At 43.5% G+C, this 18,928-nt stretch overlaps 1 protein-coding gene across 4 annotated transcripts; it reads left to right on the forward strand.

Moving 5' to 3' along the window:
* The first annotated feature begins 2,129 nt into the window (after positions 1-2,129).
* lonrf1l (LON peptidase N-terminal domain and ring finger 1, like) lies at positions 2,130-18,590 on the forward strand. Of its 4 annotated transcripts, none has more exons than XM_042096955.1 (13): positions 2,130-2,896; positions 4,571-4,686; positions 5,432-5,554; positions 8,863-9,090; positions 9,906-10,125; positions 12,142-12,244; positions 12,362-12,476; positions 13,476-13,597; positions 13,828-13,986; positions 14,437-14,599; positions 14,903-15,055; positions 16,396-16,601; positions 16,637-18,590. In XM_042096955.1, exons 1-12 carry the CDS (start codon positions 2,272-2,274, stop codon positions 16,552-16,554), a joined length of 2,286 nt encoding a protein of 761 aa, XP_041952889.1. In that variant the 5' UTR covers positions 2,130-2,271; the 3' UTR covers positions 16,555-16,601; positions 16,637-18,590. The 4 variants fall into 4 exon arrangements, with proteins under 4 accessions (XP_041952889.1, XP_041952898.1, XP_041952880.1 ...); XM_042096964.1 differs by having other exon boundaries at positions 16,647-18,590; XM_042096946.1 differs by having other exon boundaries at positions 16,396-16,600; positions 16,634-18,590.
* The last annotated feature ends 338 nt before the right edge of the window (positions 18,591-18,928 follow it).

Raw genomic sequence — 18,928 nt, forward strand, 5'->3', positions numbered from 1 at the left:
TGGAGGACTTTGTGCAATGGTGCAAACTCAATCATCTTCAACTTAACACTTCAAAGACCAAGGAGATGGTGGTGGATTTCCGCAGGTCTAAGCCCACTCTGCTACCAGTCCACATTGATGGGGTCAATGTGGAGGTGGTTAGCACCTACAAGTATCTGGGTCTCCACCTGGACAATAAACTGGACTGGTCAGCCAACACTGATGCACTCTACAAGAAAGGGCAGAGCAGGCTGTACTTCCTGAGGAGGCTGCGGTCCTTCAATGTGTGCAGTAAGATCCTCAGGATGTTCTACCAGTCTGTTGTTGCCAGCGTCCTCTTCTTTGCAGTAGTATGCTGGGGAGGAAGCACAAGGAAGAAGGATGTGGGGCGAATTGACAGGCTGGTAAGGAAAGCTGGCTCTGTAGTTGGAGCTGAACTGGAGTGCATCACTTCACTATCTGACAAAAGGACCCTGAACAAACTGATCAACATCTTGGACAATGAGTGTCACACTATTGTTAAGCAGAAGAGCCTGATCAGCTGGAGACTTCGCTCACTGCCTTGCACAACTGACAGACTGAGAAAGTCATTTGTCCCCAGGGCCATTGAACTGTTCAATGCCTCACTTAAGGAAAGAGGAGAGATAGACTTCTCTGCATAGTCTGTCTGCCTCTTCACCCCCTCCATGTTTGGTACTGTCTGTCCACTAGCCACTTGTACCACTGTCTTTATGCCTCACTGTTTGCGTGCTATATTAGCACATCAGCACATATGCATAACCCCCCCCCCCCTCCATGCCACAGCCGAACTGTGGCCACACTTAGACATTTTCTTAAATAGTTAAATATATAGATATATAGACTTTACTTTACTTTATTTCTTCATTGTTGCACTGTTGACTTACTCATTTACACTATCACCATGACCACTATCACCATTGCACTACCACCATGACACTCATTCACACAGAGCACCTTAGATTACCTTACCATACCTTACTATGCACAGAGAATCACAGGCTCAGTCCCTGCCTCAGTCATTGCAAGCGCCTCTGATTTATTAATCACCACTATGTGGATACTGTTTTTAGAATTGATTTAGATTAAGTGTTAGTATAATTTGTATTTTTGTAATGTGTATTTTAGTATATTTTTATATATTGTATTAAGTGTTAGTATAATTTGTATTTTAGTATATTTAGCATATTCTTTATCTTCTACTGTCCTTACTGCTTTAGTTGTGTTTTTATATTATATACTTTAATTACTCTTTCTGCTGTTAAAGAATGTGTTTGTGTTGTATGTATGCTGCTGCTGAGACCTTGAATTTCCCCTGGGGATCAATAAAGTATCTATCTATCTATCTATCTACAAAAAAATAACTGCATTACTTCAACTGTCAAACTGCAGATTTCTGAGTATCAAAACCACAGTTTTGGAGGAGATATTTTCCTACAGTTCTTATGCAGGGAATGCAGTATTTTGGACACAAAAAAATACTAGGCTACTGAACTGTATGCTACTTTGAAAAAAACTGCAGTATTTTGTAAGGGTATGTACAGCAAGCATCAAAAGCAAACAGCCCAGACCCTAAAACTGGGCATTTATAGCTGTGAAGGTCCTTTATGGGGAAATAAAACTATATTTGGTAACTTCCGTAGACATCCTAAATGGGGTGGGATGATTGTACTGGGAGCACTGAGGTGTCACATAATATATTACAATTGTTACATTTTGTCCCTCAGAGTTCAGGTAGGAGGGCCCCTTAGCAGGATTTTAGGGCCCCATGGAGGTCTGAACTGGCACTTATAATCCAGTTCTCAGTGGAGAAAATGAATGGGATTCTTAGTTCTGGAATCGGAGGTGGGCGGGACGATGATCTTTCAGCTGCTGATGTAACCCTTTTGTACATGAATAACGAATTACAGATTATTTAATCACGAACAGCGAAACACATATTATTTAAACACACACTGACACAAATAAAACCTAAACTAGAGTGATTTTTGTAGATTAGGTTGAAATGAATTTCGGTATGCTAACTGCTACGCACTGTTATTCTTCCGGAGTTGTAGTTATGAAACTTCAGAACACAGGTTTTGTAATCAAGCCTCTCTAACCAATGGGAGTGCGCCTTTTGTGTTCATGTGACAACGTTTTATGTAACGTGTAGACCAGAGAGGTTCGGCAACAGTTCCAGCTGGCTCTCATGCTGTATTGTACAGAGATGGCTAAACAATTTGTAACAGAATAGAATAGCTGGTATCAGACGCTGTATGTCACCGCTGAACAATGTCTCTCCAGGCTCCCGAAGAAGAAGACCCGTTGAAGGAGAAAGGGGGATTTTTCATAGCGCCCGAAAGCGACTTCGATTGGGACGAAGAAGAGGACCATGTAGATCACCAGAGACTCATTTTATTAAAAGCTGACGCTTTGGCGTCAGAAAACCGTCTTAAAGAAGCCGTCGATATATTTTCTATGGCTTTGAGGTATGGTTCTGTACGACCAGATCAGCTCACTACCTTGGTGGAGTGCATTCTGCGGAACTTCAAGAAAAAGGTTGAGGAGGAAACGCCTTCGATTTTGATAAACACTCATCAGGCAGGTGCCGAGGATGACATCTTCAACTGCCCAGGATGTCACGTATTTCTTGGCGAACCTGTCACGGTCATCTGTGGGCATTCTTACTGTAGGAAATGTTTACAACTGGGCATTTTCTCTAAATGTAAGGTGTGCAATGAGGACTTAAGGATAAGGCCAGGACTGTGCCGAACAAATGTGATTCTCAACGGACTTTTCGAAAAATGTTTCCCCGATGAAATGAAAAGGTCTAAAACGATAACTGAGACAGATTGTTTAATCAGAGCAAAAAAGTTTGAAGAGGGTCTTGCATTAGCTAACAGTGTAATAAATACGGGTAAGTGACAGTAAGTTATTGCTTTGTTATCTGTTTTTCATCACAGGATAATGTCAGACTTAACCTGCCATCCCAGGACCCTAGCCCTGGAATTATGTACAGTAGGCTACTGTAGTTGGTGTTCATTCTTCATGTTTGAAAATACGCATTCACATGGAGTTTAGGCATGAGTTCTACTGACCAACATATCCAGTAGCCTTTACTCTTGAAGCTAACATATTTTTGCTAATCATGTAACCTTATTACAAAACCGTCGCAAAGAGAGCATGCGCAGCAGCGACTCGTTGTGTAAGGGAGGTCGTGACATAGTGCAACATGTTTTGTAACCTAGACAGCAATATAAAAAGTGTGCGCATAACTTTGCTAGTGTTAACCTACCTCTCCAATAATTAAGTGACTTTACTGTAAATCTAATGTAACTCAAGGCTAACACTTTGTCTCAAGGCAAAACATCTCATGCTAGTAAGCTAACGTTATCATCAGTATCTTGTCAGTCCCTGGACAGCTTTTAAACCAAGAACAGAAATGGGAGATAAGTTATTTATCCGGCACGCTGAATGATGTGATATAAATCCACAATTTTAATATTTAGCTTTAAGCTTATTGGCAAACCTTGGTCACACGACTAGGATTTGGTAGGCTATAGTAATGTCATTGCTATGTGCTCAATTAGGGGCTGAGTGGCCAACACATAAGCCATTCAAACCTGTGTTGCATCATGATAATGCACTCTGAAATTAGACTGACATGATTTAGATCATGGTTCAGACATAGCTGTACAGGTATTTAGGTCAGACAGGTCTGCCGATAGGATAGTCATGGTGCAGGCTCATAGGATGACCTGTTCCTGATGACATAACAGTTGAAGTGTGTACTGAGCAATAAGGACAGCATGTGTCCTGAGCAGAGTGGAAACTTCAGAGGAAGAATCCTCAGTCTTAGTGAAATTAAATTGTGGTTTGATGAAGTCTTTCTACTTTTAAACTGTACAATAACGGAATAACGTACAAGCGTCTGTGGTTATGTCTCAAGTTGACCCTGTCTCACAGTTAGGCCTACTGTACATCTGTCAAATATACTGGTGTGTTATAACGGACACATCTGATGCACCCTCACCCAGTGTCATAACCAAGCTTTGGAATGCAGGGCTGTGCCTGAAACGTATATTCTTGATTCTTGAATACATCATAGCAAGCAGAAACCCAGATTCGCAATGAATATGAAGAGGTGAAGAACAATCAGATGCAGACTGTCCTTTAAAAAATATCACAGTGCACAGTGAAAACAGACATCCCTACAGTTATCTTTTTCTATTGTATTGTAATGTTGTACTGACTTAATGTCCTGAACTGACTGAAGGATGGCTATGTAACAGAAATGGGTGACCCGTGCCTGCAGAGTATTGCAAAGTGTGTGCACGGCCGCTTGAAACATACACCGGCATTTTTTTTTCACTCAGTAGTACAGTCAAGCAAGGTGACTGAAATAATGTTTTATTATTATTATTATAATTATTATTTGTTACTGTAACAGCGGAGTACCATGTCATGATATCAGCTATTTTACACGAAAAAAAATTGATGCAGTATATTAACCTATTACTAAAGAAAAGAATGGCTTAAAATTCGAAACGGACAAGTTTGAAAGTCTCTGTTTCTCTCTCTCTCTACCTAGACCCTGGTGATGTTCGTGTCCGTGCTTCCCGTGCCGATGCCTTGGTGGGGCTGGGGCAGCATCTGAAGGCCCTGGAAGATCTGGACATTTGCTTGACCTCTGCCCCCTCACCAGAGGTAGGTTAACGGAATGAGGCCTCTCAGTGTTCTCACTGATGGAGCTTTCTCAAGCCTACTCACATGTACTGGATGGAGAGCAAAGGCTAAACTGGTGTGGTTTCATGCCTTTGTAATGGAGACCATTAGAGACCAAGGAGAACGTGTGTGAGGCCAGGATTAGGGGTGTGTCTCTTATGTGGGTCAGCAGGCCATTTTCAAGGAACCCTCTATCCAAGGGGATTTCTCTGTGAGAGCTGTCATCTTCTTTGCCAGTATTTTTATCACTGTCAAGTAGCTATATCAGTCGGTTAAATTTAGCTTTGTGTAAACTAATTAGACTAGCTCATGATGCAGGCCCACATTCTGTTAATGTTATGTATTCACAGTGTTGCCTTTTTGTTTTTCTATAAATACACTCATTTCCAAAGACTTTTACCACCAGCTGAACATTGCATTTGCCTTGATACATCATGTAGTTATTAGATTTTGGAATGAAAAATAAAGTTTGGAATGAAAAATAAAAGGGTTTAGTATTAAATGCCCAACATGTATGATTATTCTCTCTCTACTCTTTTGATCCCATAAGGGAATCTTCACAATACAAATTCATGTGCAGTCACATAATAGTGTATTTAGCCAGCCCTTTTTACAAGAATCTGGTTATCCAAGTCTTGTATCAGTATACTCATGCCCACATAATGGTGGCTTGTTCAGATCTGCATGGTTTGTTAAGAACAACTTCTATCGCTTTCTGTCTTTCCAGGGCTATTACCGTAAGGCCAAGGTCTTGCAAGAGATGGGTGAGGTCGATGAATCACTTCAAGTCTTCCTGCACTGCCTGGCTTTGGATGAAAACTTCTGTCAAGCCAAGCGGGAAGTAGAGCTGGTAAGTTACTGTTTCATGGCATGGCTGGCTTTGCTTTTGAGAGGCCTTTTGTCTTGGCACATTGTTATGTTTACCAGGCCATGGTGCTTATGTTGTCTTGTGAGAACCTAATCATTATGTCAAATAAAGTCAGAATGCCTCCCACCATCCTGTCCCTGTTGTTATCTCGCGGCCGACCTTGGAAATGTTGGCTACACCTTGTGTGCAAGCCTTGGCACATGTGTGGTGCGTGCACACACCCCTTCCCTGCTCCTTTATGCTGTGAGAAACAAGCAATGCTGAACATAGATCACATGGTGTTGGAGGCTGATGAATGAGAGTGATGAGAAATGGGTATTGGGTGAGATGGGTTGTCTTAGGTTTAGCACTATGAGGTTGTTTAGAGTGATCTAATCAGTACCTAATGGCTTGTCCTCCATCCTGTTATTCTGATATCTTGTGTATCTTATTATCCTGTGTAGACTGTAGAGTTATAGAGAAATTTACATTCCTGTCAGAAAATGATGTTTTAAAGTTCCACAGCACAGTTTCACATGTTAGGTAATGGCTGTTTCAAGCCAGCATGCGAGTGCGTTATCAGATTATACAAGTTGTCTCTACTGGGTCAAGCCTTGTGACTTTCTAAGTAATGACATTAACTCAAGTGGAGAACTCGGGTTGTTGCATAAAAATGAGGCCTTGTTTTCTCTAGTTTCTGTTTCTCTCTGTTTTCTTGTTTATGTTTCTGTCCATGGCTGCATCCCCATGACACGTTAGACCAGTATTCAGCTTTAGATTGTGGTGTTTGCAGTAAAGGCAGCTCTAATGGAAGTCCCTTCTCTCCTCGTTCCTCTTTCTCAGAGAAGGGCACAGACCTCACCATTCTTTGAAGAGTAGAAAACATCCTCTTGGCATGATTTGGACTGAGTGTGTGTTGATCCTTTATGCAGGGAAAGGGGGAGACAGGAATTTGGAAGGAGAGGGAATGAGAGAGTAGGGAAAAGATTGAGCAAGTTGTGGAGAGATATCAAGGGGGGAGGAGGGCAGGAATGGGGAGTAGAATCAGAGTGTACTGTTATGGCACAGATCAGTGTGTCTGGACACCAGGTCCTGTAGTGGCTGGCAGTATGAGCTCACAGTCACAAAACCTTCTAGATTACATTACATTACATTACATTACATTACATTTGGCTGATGCATTTTTAACCAAAGCGACTAACAACATGGTAAACAGTTTAAGTTTTAAATTCTAGATAAAACATACAATGCAAAAGAACATAGGCATCATCCGTAAGGTTACTAAGATCATAGTAAAAGAGAACCCGTGTTTTCACATCCCTTTGTAGGATTGAGCTATTGCACCCTACAAACACTAAAATAATGTACGGCCATTAGTCCTTTTGTCTGCAAACTGTTTTGACTTCAGCCTGTGTGCTAACCTTTCTACGTGGTTCCTTTAAGGCTTGTTTCACTAATGTAGGGCCCTATCATGACATTCTAAAGCGCATCGTCACTCGTCAAAAGTTTATTCAAATTTAGTAGGATGTCCAGTTCACATTGGGAGGGGTTTTGTTATCAAACGTGGAGCGCATGGCGCAACAAGGTGTTCCTAGGTTTTTTAATCAGTCATATGGGTGTGTTTGGGGCGTAACATCATTTAAACCAATGAGAATGACATCTGTCGCACCTAACGGCGCAAAGCGCGATATGTCATATAAATGCATTGGTATTTTGGCATTCAACAGCGCATTTGAAGGAGGCTGCTTGCGAGACCGTATGGAATAGTCATTCCTAAACCATGCTTTACTAAAACCTAGCGTAGCCTTCACGCATTTGCACTCGTCTATTATTTGAACTCATTGGCAAAGTGAAACTAACTTCACTAAGATGTCAGTCAACGACAAGACTGTTATATGCAGTTACTTTCACTATTGACTGACAATGGGTTACCATCGAAAACATAGGCTGGAAAAAGCAACACTTACCCTAATATTGCTCAAATGACTGAATAAAACAACGTTTATCCTGCAGAGAAGTTGCTTATATCTCGTGACAATGCGTCTTCAGCTGTGCTCCATACGTGCCTCTCGCCTCTCCCCTAATCACTTTTAACCGTCATTACCAATTTGCAAAAGATGGTGAATGACTACTCATCATGAGATGTACAGTATTTCGTAATATCTTTATTCTAATTATGTTTCCCATTGTAATCGTGCAATTTGTAATGTTTTGCATGGTTGCGTTGGTGTGCGTTCATAAATGATAGAAGGATGGTGCGTGCACCTGCCAATATGATTGTTGACAATGCGCTCTTAAAATAACAAATAAACAACTCGCCATAGACTTCTGACCAGGTGTACAATAGCGATTTTTAGACAATGCGCCAGGCCCCTCCCTAGGTTGTTAATTGCCACACCCCTAGGCACATTGTTTAAAAAAATAAATGTGCAAAATACCGAATTAAACTTTGCGCGGGTGGAAAACGAGTTTTACCGCCAGTGTGCAAAATACAGCCCGTAATCTGCAATATTTTGGAAGCCTTCAAGGCTAGTTAACTGAGTTGCAGAATCATCCAGACACAACTTTCTCTATGCCAGGTGCAAGTTGAACCCATAGTTATCACTGATACTAGGGTTAATGCTGAGTTTCTCATAAAATCTTTGCAGTCTTGTGTACAGCAGCTATTGTAGTTATGGGGATGATTGTGTCTGAAGAACAGTGAATAACACCATGAGACATGGGTGCTTTCACTTACGTTGTAGTAGGTTGAGATTAGGGCAGAAGCAGGATCCCACAGAAAAATGATGAGACAAGAATACAACAAAATGGTGATTTGGTTAAAGGGTAAAAATTGGTTGAGGAGTCCTGAGTCTGTTGGCCTCTGGGTCCCACTGTCCCGTCTCCGAGCCACAGTGGAGCTAAGGGGTGGTGATGGCTTTTCTCAGGCACCCGCTTGGTTTGTGCGCAGTCTTGGCACGGTCCAGTTTCCAGATTCCACCCCCCTCCCCCATCCCCCACTGCTGTTAGTCTTTCCTCACCTCGCCCTGACTGACGGACACCTATACAGTGCAGCTGTCCAGCTCCGGTTTGGCCCTGGTGAAGGCCCATTACTGGCCGTGTCTGTGTCAAAACGTCAACTGCTTTTTCTGTATTTCTCCTCTGATCATGCGTAGGTTCTAAAAACATATTTTAAACTCACTCTTTTCTCCTTCTCCTCTCTCCCTCCTCTCTCTCTCTCTCTCTCTCTCTCTCTCTCTCTCTCTCTCTCTCTCTCTCTCTCTCTCTCTCTCTCTCTCTCTCTCTCTCTCTCTCTCTGCATTCCCTTATAGATCCTCCATAGCCTGCTGTCTCCGGCCTGTGACAGTGTGAAGGTTGGCCTGCGTGACACGGCCCATAACACCTCCCAGCACCTGCGCAGCAAGGCCCAGGTGTCAGACCTCTCCCAGGAGAAGAGTCATTCCCATGCTCCAGTGCAGCAGCAGCAGGTCCCCTGCTCCCCTCAGCGTCAGGCACCTCTCCGGGCCGCTTCTGCCCACCCCCATCCAGGCCCTCCTGAGGTACGTTCCAGCAGCAAGCTAAACAGGGGTGCGTTTCCCAAAACCATAGTTGCTAACCTGTTAGCAACTTAGTTGGTTGGCAATGGGAAATTGCATTGCAACCAACAAAGTTGCTAACTTAGTTAGCAACTATGATTTTGGGAAACGCACCCCAGAGCGGTGGACAAAGCAAAGCTGTGAAACAGCCAGCTGCACTTATATAAACCCACAGAATGCGTAGCTACAGTGAATGGAGGTCGATTTCAAACTTAGTGAAACGATGTGCTTTAAAAGTGAGATTTTGAAACAACTCATTGCTAACTGATGGGGAAAGAGTAGAGCAAAATAATAGATTGATAGAGTCCAAGTTGTTTTGCAAGTGGCTCATCACATGTGAGCGTGTGACTGGCTGCTCTCTCTGCTGGCCGCGGTTAGCTGCCTTGGCAGAGAGGCGCTCTTTCATCCCGTAGATTGTGTGCTTTTGATGCCAGTGATCTTGCTACTGTGAAGATGGACACACTATCTGTTATGCATATGGTCCCGCTCCTCTTGATGTTTTTATGTATTATCTATCGAATCACATGCCACTGTATACTCATGAGTTAAAAAATGCAGCTGGCTTTTGTTCCATGTTAAAGCATCCATTTTTCTTGCTCCTGAATGCTATCCTTAAGTAGAAGAGTTCTATGAGAGGCCTATGCACTACTGTTGTTGGCACACATTTTTTGGTGCGTCAGAGAATATCCATGTTGGTCAGCTTGATTTTTATTATGATTTCGGTAGCCTGATATCTCACTGTGGTTTGTTTCTCTCCCTCCTCCTCTTGGCGTCATCAGAAGGCGGGTCGGTCTGAGAGTCTGGAGCGGTCAGGCCTGAGCCGAGCTCACTCCCTACGCACCCACGGTGGGATCGGAGAGGAGGGCCTGAAGCGGGTCTGCTCCGCGCCCCAGTTAGGTGACCAGGAAAAGGCCTTACTGCTCAAAAGGAAGTTGTCATCATCAGGAGCCGGATCGTCTGTTGTCCACAGCGGAGCCAACAAGCATAAAAAGCAAGGAGGTAAGAGGCAGTAATGACGCTGCTTTAGTGTTCCATTGACAGTCATACAGAGAGGTTTAGCTAATATATAACATAGTTATTGACAGTCTTATAGAGAGCTTTAGCTAATATGTGACCCTGCAAGGCGAAACCAGTCGTTTTGCGCACAGTGCTATTTTGAGAAAATCCACGATAAACAAACGTACAGGTTAAAATGTCGAATTTCACGTTTTCGCATAATTCAACAGTATACAGTCTACACTTTCATATTGTGAACAAATTTCACAGATAAACATAAGTTTTGACTGTTAAACCCTGACTTTATTTAGGTGAAGATTCAACACATTAGCAGTCATTCCCTTTGTCCACGCCGCTATAAGGTTTTACGGTAGGGTACAGTAGAGCTAATTTTCTATAGGCTACTCATTACTCGTTACTCAATGTGTCAGCTGTATATCGTTCTTGGCAGATGTAACCGAATATGAATGTGAAAGACTTGCCTTTCAGGGCACGAACTGTCAAAAGCACGAACTTTTAGAAATATCCTGGCGTCATTTTAGGGACCAGGAGAAGTTTTCCATTGAAGTAGGCTAGCGCATTTTAAAAGTAGGCTCGGCTATACACAATCTGTGTACACAGAATTTCCTCTCCCCTTACTTCTCCCGAAATAAATTAATTATTATTCTACAGTGACCTTATGACTGTCCCAGGTATTAACTAGGGGGCAGAAAAAGACTCATTGCACGGTTGAAACTGCATAGTCAGTCATCCGCTTCAAAGTCATACTCACACTCACACTATCGCACGTGACAATTTACTTAAAAAGGTGATTTTCTCCTTTTCTGGCGTATTGTGACAGGAGAACCATGCCAACTTTGGATGCGGTTATCTTAGCGATACTTTTTTGCAATACCCTCGATATACATATCGTTGGAAAGCTTAGTTTATGGCCGTTCGTGTGAGTACAATAACTTAATTTTGTAAATTTTACCAAAACGACTGGTTTCGCCTTGCAGGGTCACATATATAACATAGTTATTGACAGTCTTATAGAGAGGTTTAGCTAATACATAACATAGTTATTGACAGTCTTATAGAGAGGTTTAGCTAATACATAACATAGTTATTGACAGTCTTATAGAGGCGTTTAGCTAATATATAACATAGTTATTGACAGTCTTATAGAGAGGTTTAGCTATATAGCATAGTTATTGACAGTCTTATATAGAGATTTAGCTATATAATATAGTTATTGACAGTCTTAGATAGATAGATAGATAGATAGATAGATAGATAGATACTTTATTGATCCACAAGGGGAAATTCAAGGTCTCAGTAGCATACAGACATCACACACAACATGCAACATCACACACAACAGCAGAAACAGCAGAGAGCTTATAGAGACAGTGTTTCCATAATTGAATTCTATTTGTGGTGGTAGGTTTGCAGAATTAATTTGAATGCAACAGTTTTTAACAAATTAGTGCAGTGTGGTTATGATTCTAACCAGATTTAAGCGCAATTTAGTACAACCAGGAAAATCATTGTGTGGTGGTCAATGTTGATATTGTGGTGGGCCGCCACAAATAAGTCAATGTATGGGAAACACTGAGAGAAGTTTAGCTAATATATAACATAGTTATTGCATGTACCTTTACATCACAGCTGTTTTAAATTTAAATTATATGTATGTATTGAATGTGAGATTTACATGACCTATTGACTTCACATTCACACTACTGTTAGTGGGTATTCATATGTTTAAACCTCTCCCCAAGACTCTGATTGGTTATTTTCTGCTGGTCTAGTTGGGTTTTAGTTCCATTTTTGTCTAGTTGAATTGAGAAAAAGAAGCATCCTTGTGTCAATTAATCCCCACTAGTGGTGGCATCAGCCTAACACATTACAGCCCGAACTTTAACCCGCAGCAGGCTGAATGCATCTAACAGATAAGTGACTAATCTCCTTTTTGTCTCTCCTCTCCTTTGCTGTCCTCCTCCTGCCCTGTCCTGTGCTCTCCTTCTTTTGCTCCAGTGACCGCAAGTGCTCGCGGTAGCAGAACCTCCCCTACCTCCCACAGGACTCTGAGCAGGGACTTGCTGGACCCCAATGACTTTGAGTGCTCCCTCTGTATACGGTGAGAACAATATCAATTATTTCGATTAACATCTTAGCCACAACAAACAGCAACATACTTCTTCCATTCATTATTTGTTATGTTGATGGTTTGGGATACTTTATATTTTCATTCCAGATTGTTCTATGAGCCAGTGACGACACCCTGCGGCCATACCTTCTGTAAAAGCTGTCTGGAGCGCTGTTTAGACCACACACCTCAGTGCCCCCTCTGCAAAGAGAGTCTGAAAGAGGTAGGAGCTTGTTGCCTAGACACAACCACCTCACCCTGAGCTGGCTCTTTACCGAACTTGCTCCACCTAGAAGAGAAGTAGCTGAATGGATTGTTCTGTAAGGATAATTGGGCTTATCTCAGGACAACACAGGAAGCTAGCACTGTTTTTTTCTGTTTCACAAACTTTGAATTAGAAAAAAAAAAACACAGAGAGGCCTTGGCAAAACATCTAACGTGGTATTATGAATGAAAGGCATTTTGGGTCCCAGATATTTCTGTGTCAGTCAGATGTTGGCTCAACACTAAGACCTGGCAGACTGAATGGCTTGTGGAATTATTCCTGGGGCAAAGCTCCTGCACTTGGCCCAATGCACTCTTACTCAACTGTGTTTGCACTTATGTAATCGTTAAGGCCAAGCATTACTTATGTAATGCTAAGTCCAGGCCACCCCTCCCATGACTGTGGGACAGCCACTGTAGTTTTATTGTCATCTCACTCTTACATCGTTCCTGGTCTTGTTCTTTCTAATTCCTCTTGTGACGGAGTGCCGTCGTTACGGTTAAGTATGTGCGCTGACTGCTATATCAGCGTGCTTGGCTGTTGAGGTCAAGCGGCAGGTTTAGGACCCGGAGACCCGGTTTGTGGCTGGGCGGGATGACCGCTCTCTCCCTTCTTCTCACGTCACTCATGAATTTTCATGGGCAGCCATGGTCCACTGGTTAGCACTCTGGACTTGTAATCGGAGGGGTGCCGGTTCGAGCCCTGACCAGTGGGCTGCGGCTGAAGTGCCCTTGACCAAGGCACCTAACCCCTCACTGCTACCTGAGCGCCGCCATTGTAGCAGGCAGCTCACTGCGCCGGGATTAGTGTGTGCTTCACCTCACTGTGTGCTGAGTGTGTTTCACTAATTCACTGATTGGGTTAAATGCAGAGACCAAATTTCCCTCACGGGATCAAAAAAGTATATATACTTATACTTATACTATTTCTCTCTATCTCTCTCTCTCTGTTCCCTAGTATCTTGCCGCTAGAAAATACAACGTTACAAGTGTCCTGGACAGTGTAATAAAGGAGCACCTATCAGAAGAGCACTCGGAGAGGGAGATGGTCCACGTGGAGGAGACCAAAGAGCTGTCTGAGTGAGTACAGTTAGCAGTTCAGCTAACAGCAGACAAGCCACTGGCATGTTCATTTGGACAGGAGTGTGAGTTGCTCAGCACACGTGACGATTCTGTACATCTGACATGATGAGTCAGCCATGAAGAGACTGTAAATTGAGAAGGTTCCTTAAAGATACCCTCCTGCATCCACCTGGCTGTCTGTCTGCTATTGCAGTGAAACTGACATCTTTATTCTCTTTCTCCTCCAGCCTGACGAAGAATGTGCCCATCTTTGTGTGCACCATGGCCTATCCCACAGTGCCTTGCCCACTGCACGTCTTTGAGCCGCGCTACCGCCTCATGATCCGCCGCTGCATGGACACGGGCACACGCCAGTTCGGCATGTGCATCAATGACTCCCAGAAGGGGTGAGGATGGCACCCTGGCACCCCTAAACCCAGCCCCTCAGACAGACACTTTTGACGTTCTCTGAAACACTCCACCTCAGACACTATTAGTTTGACTTCCATACCACCATGACTCAGCTGTGGTGGAGGAGTAGCATCGTGTCTCCCTACCACCATGACTCAGCTGTGGTGGAGGAGTAGCATCGTGTCTCCCTACCACCATGACTCAGCTGTGGGAGAGGAGTAGCACCTCCCTACCACCATGACTCAGCTGTGGTAGAGGAGTAGCATCGTGTCTTAGCAGAAAAATAATCCAAACCCAAGGTCCTGTAGTTCCTGAATCATTAATGATACAGTATAGATGTAGTATGCAGACATACAGTACCTGATTTGTTTTGACAACTGTGAAAGAGGGACAACCATGGAAGTGGCTTCGACACCCCACTAACCACAACCCCCTCTCTCTCTCAGGTTTGTGGACTACGGCTGCATGCTCTTGATCCGGAGCGTCCACTTCCTTCCTGACGGACGCTCAGTGGTGGACACCATCGGGGGGAAGCGCTTCCGTGTGCTTTCCCGCAGCATGAAGGACGGATACTGCATTGCTGACATACAGTACCTAGAAGACACCAAGGTAAGCAGAACAGACACAGCATGTTAGCCAATGCTCATTAGGGTTCCTGGGCTTCTCTACTGTTCAGCTATCACTTCTCCTGAATGTTATTGGCTCTGTGAATTGCTGTATAATAATAATAAGAAGAAGAAGAATCATAATAATAATAATAATAAACCATAATAATAACAATAATAACAACACTATTTTTTTTAGCATTGTTGGATATTATTACCATGGTCCTATAAAATCAGTATGAATAATTAGTACATAATAATATTGTCATTGTATTAGTATTGAATTGTGTGAATGTGTGTTCATCAGGTGAGTGATGGCGAGGAGCTGCTCAAACTGCAGGAGCTGCACGATCAAGTGTATGAGCAAGCCTGCACCTGGTTCCAGAACCTCAAAACCAGATTCCGCAACCAGATTCTACAGCACTTTGGGCCAATGCCTGAGAGAGAAGCAGACATCCAGGTAAGGGCCATAAATGTGTATGTCTGTCTGTCTCTCTGCCTGTCTGCCTGTTCAGTTGTCTGATTTTCTACCTTTGGGTGTTCAGTTTAAAAAGTGACATGCTATCAGTACTGGAGGTCATTGTGAATATATATCTGCTCAATGTGGGGAAAAGGTGTTGTCTGAATATATACATGAGTGGCTAAGTATGCTCAATTTCAGCTGTGTTGTTCAGGAAAGACTTGATGGCTCATGTAGTGCAGATGTACCAGAGAAGCGTTAAGGGCACTAACATCAGCACAGGTCCTCATCAAGTGTCTTGACCTCTGACACTGGCTGATCTCAGATCAGGCAGGGGGCCTCCTCAGATGGGTTAATCCCGCCCTCCCGTTTGTTCGAGTGAACTCATTTCCATAGCACAGCACAGGGTCAGGCATGGGAGGGAGGGGGGGGGCGCGTGAGAGTGTGGACTGTAACGCCAGAAGTAGGACAGAGGTTGCCATGAGGACAATCACGTAACACTGGTAGAATGCTGTTATGTCACAAGATTGTCCTGAAGTAGAGTGTTCTAGTGTACACACAAACAAACAAACAAACACACACACACAAATACACACACACACACACACAAACACCTCTCTCAATCACAGACTCACTTTGGCTGCCATATACACATGTTGGTGTAGTCCCTGCTCCATGCATGCTGTGTGTGTTGGCTTGCATGGTTCCACATGTTGCTGGATTCCCCAGGGTGTCCCAGAGGCTCCATTGTGGAAGTTACATCATTTGAATTTGAATTGAGGGTTTTCTCTAGTGCTGGGGTGAAGAGCTTAAACATTTATAGAACAGCATCACTCGTGGGGGGGTGGGGGGGGTGGGGGGTGCTTTTGTCTTGTTTGTGCAAACGCTGTGTTATAATTAGTTCACATTGACCACTATCTTTTCGCTAGTTACTCAAGATGTGTGTTTTTTGTGCAGCGGTTTGCCCATAGTTGCAGGGATTATCTGTTATCTGTGATGCTAGATTGTTCACTTTTGGATAATGTAGTATAATCCTCTGTCTCAGCTTCTGTTTGGATGATTTTGGAGGGCTTATTTTGCCTTCGGTTCTGACATTAATGCTGCATTGCACTGCAATCCACGGAGAGCAGAAGATGGCCTGTATGAAATATTTGATGTTAAAAATGGATCCACCTGAAAGTAGTAACAGTAGCCCCTCTTATTTCACCTTGGTCCGTCATAAACTAAGGACAGTTTTATTTTGAAGTGCGGGCAGTGTCTGTATTACTACGTCTCTTAAAGGATTTCTTGGTGATAGAGTACACCTCCCTTTAACAGTCGCTCTGTCTCTCTGTCTGCAGGCTACTCCTAACGGGCCGGCGTGTTGCTGGTGGCTGCTGGCGGTGCTGCCGGTGGACCCGCGCTATCAGCTGTCCGTGCTCTCCTTGCCCACGCTACGCGAGCGCCTGCTTAAGATCCAGCACATCCTCACCTACCTGCAGAGCATCCCCAACGAATAGAGCTTCCAGACGCCGCCACGCACACACACACACACACACACACACACATACTGTACACGCACACACACGCACATACACGCACACACATACACACACACACATACTGTACACGCACATACACACACGCACATACACACACACACACGCACGCACATACACACACGCACATACAGACACACGCACATACACACACACATACCAGGCAAGAGACAGATTTCTCAGCGTCAGACAGCCGACTTGTGCCCGTCCGTCTGCCCTGTCTTGGCATGGTCCGATGTCTGGGGATGATGGAGTGATGGCAGATGACCTCCTTGCAGCAGCTGCAGCAGCCTCGGACGTGGAAACTGAGACACTACCAGCACCAACACTTACCCAACACACACCATCTTCTGATGTCTCTCTCTCATGCTGACTATTCTTCTTTCCTGACCTCTCCCTTCTTCCCCCTCTCTTTCAGACTCCTCTCTCTCTCTCTCTCTCTCTCACTCTGATCAGTCTTCATGCTCTGATATTTCTCTCTCGGACTGTCTGCATGTACATCAGTGGCAAAACATTTATGCCAGCACAAGCACTCTGTCAAATCATGTCCATTTGACTGTCTAGGAATGAGCTTTTCTGTCATGGCCCATGGTGGGCCAAGCAACAGAAAGGCATGTTGGTCTTCATAGTCTCAATTTCAGGGACTTAGCTATGTGTGTTACCCCAGATGTGTGCCTGTGTTACTTTTAGGGTAGATAAGTCTCGGAATATCCTGAATGCTGAGGGAATGCTCAAATCCCATTCTTCCTTAATTCTCCTAATTAAGGATAGGTGAGAAAGTAAAGCAGATCCATAAACTTTCTTTTTTGAAAACACGGTGGGGAAAAGAATGCAAGAAACAAAGTGCCGGTTTACAAAACAAAAAGAACACAACTTTTTACGAATCTTAATCTTCCAAGCGTCAGGCCTCTTCTGTCACTAAGTTTATTACGCCGAGTACGCACAAAGCGGCCACCCCATAGCTACGGGTTGGCCACAAATCCACTACTTTGTTGACAGAGGGAAACAAAGTGTGATTGGAGGAGGGTACATTTGACCCATGATTTTATTTGTTTGTATTTTTTCTGTTGGTTTCCATGACCGCCAAGCATATTGATCATTAAAAAAAAAAGAAAAGAAATTAAAACCACAAACACGCACAATGCACCTGCATCCACCTGATGAACTGTGATGGGCAGAAGGGGATTGCCATTACCACATGGCGGTCCAGTCTCTGGAACCAATAGGGACGAACGGTGTCTCAAAATCCGAGCCTCTGTCCACTCAGCAGACGCAGGGGTCATAGTTAGATAGATGGGCTGGGGTGGTTGACTCTGTAGGCTTGGGTGTAAGCAGGAGCTCAGCTTCAGTTGAGTTGTAAGGATATATATCGTTCTTTGATTCACAAAACTATCTTTGAGAAATATGTTGTCCTTCTAAGCCAAAAGTCCTAGTACCTGGTCAGTCCAATGTCAAGCAAGAAGAAATCTGTTTTGTAAGGTGGAAGATATACCTGTATTATGACCACGTGTTTGCGTTGGAACTGAGCCGAGAGGCAACGTGCAGTGTTTTGATGGGCTTGCAAAAACTGAACGAATCTTTTATCTGGAGTCTTGTTTCTCTGACGACCCAGTGGGACACCTGACATTTTTGCCTTACATCACACTCGCATTCTGCCACGTTGGCGCAGGGCATCAGCATCCCTCAACCTTTTTTTCTGTTCTGGCTTTGCATTCCTTTTGCTGGAGTTAATCATTCTGGTGTTATTTTACTTCCAGTCGCCATCTTGTGGCCAAATCAGTGTGTACAGAACATTGAAGGGAAAAAAATGAGAAACAGAAATAAAAATAAACAAATGTCCAGTAAACTGCTCTGTTGTATTTAAATCATTTGTACAAAGTAGTAATCAACAGATTGTTTTTTTTTTTGTTTTTTTTGAAAATATCTCACTTTTTTCTGCTTGCATATTTAAGTTATTAATTTTCATTAATAAAAGCTATTTTTTCACCATGTCCTTAGAGCTGTCTTTCAGTGTGTCCTGGGATGTGAGCACCCCTGATTGTGGGTTTGGAAAAACACTCTGATTTAGTCCTGTTTCTCAGTGTAGGCTCCCCTACTCGATTACTCGTCTTCACCATTTAAACATTCCACATACTCTGTGATGGTAGAAACAGAAGTTAACAGGAAATAAATGCACCCTATTAATCTTATACAATCAGATGAGGACTTGGCACACTTTCAGGCAGTGATATCCATGCAGTTCACCACATCACTCTCTAGAGGGCAGCAGTGTACTGCAACAACTCTGGCATGTTTGTTTCATAACTCTGTCCTAATGCCCTTTAAGATATCGGTT

This window comes from Alosa sapidissima, chromosome 1 (genome assembly GCF_018492685.1).
Source record: "Alosa sapidissima isolate fAloSap1 chromosome 1, fAloSap1.pri, whole genome shotgun sequence".
Taxonomy (NCBI): domain Eukaryota; kingdom Metazoa; phylum Chordata; class Actinopteri; order Clupeiformes; family Clupeidae; genus Alosa; species Alosa sapidissima.

Bases quoted from the DNA above. Each gene is read 5' to 3' on its own strand.
- lonrf1l (XM_042096937.1), top strand. From the start codon at position 2,272: ATGTCTCTCCAGGCTCCCGAAGAAGAAGACCCGTTGAAGGAGAAAGGG. The intron at 10,126-12,141 runs GTAAGAGGCAGT...CTTTTGCTCCAG, and splicing joins CAAGCATAAAAAGCAAGGAG to TGACCGCAAGTGCTCGCGGT. The intron at 13,987-14,436 runs GTGAGGATGGCA...TCTCTCTCTCAG, and splicing joins ATCAATGACTCCCAGAAGGG to GTTTGTGGACTACGGCTGCA.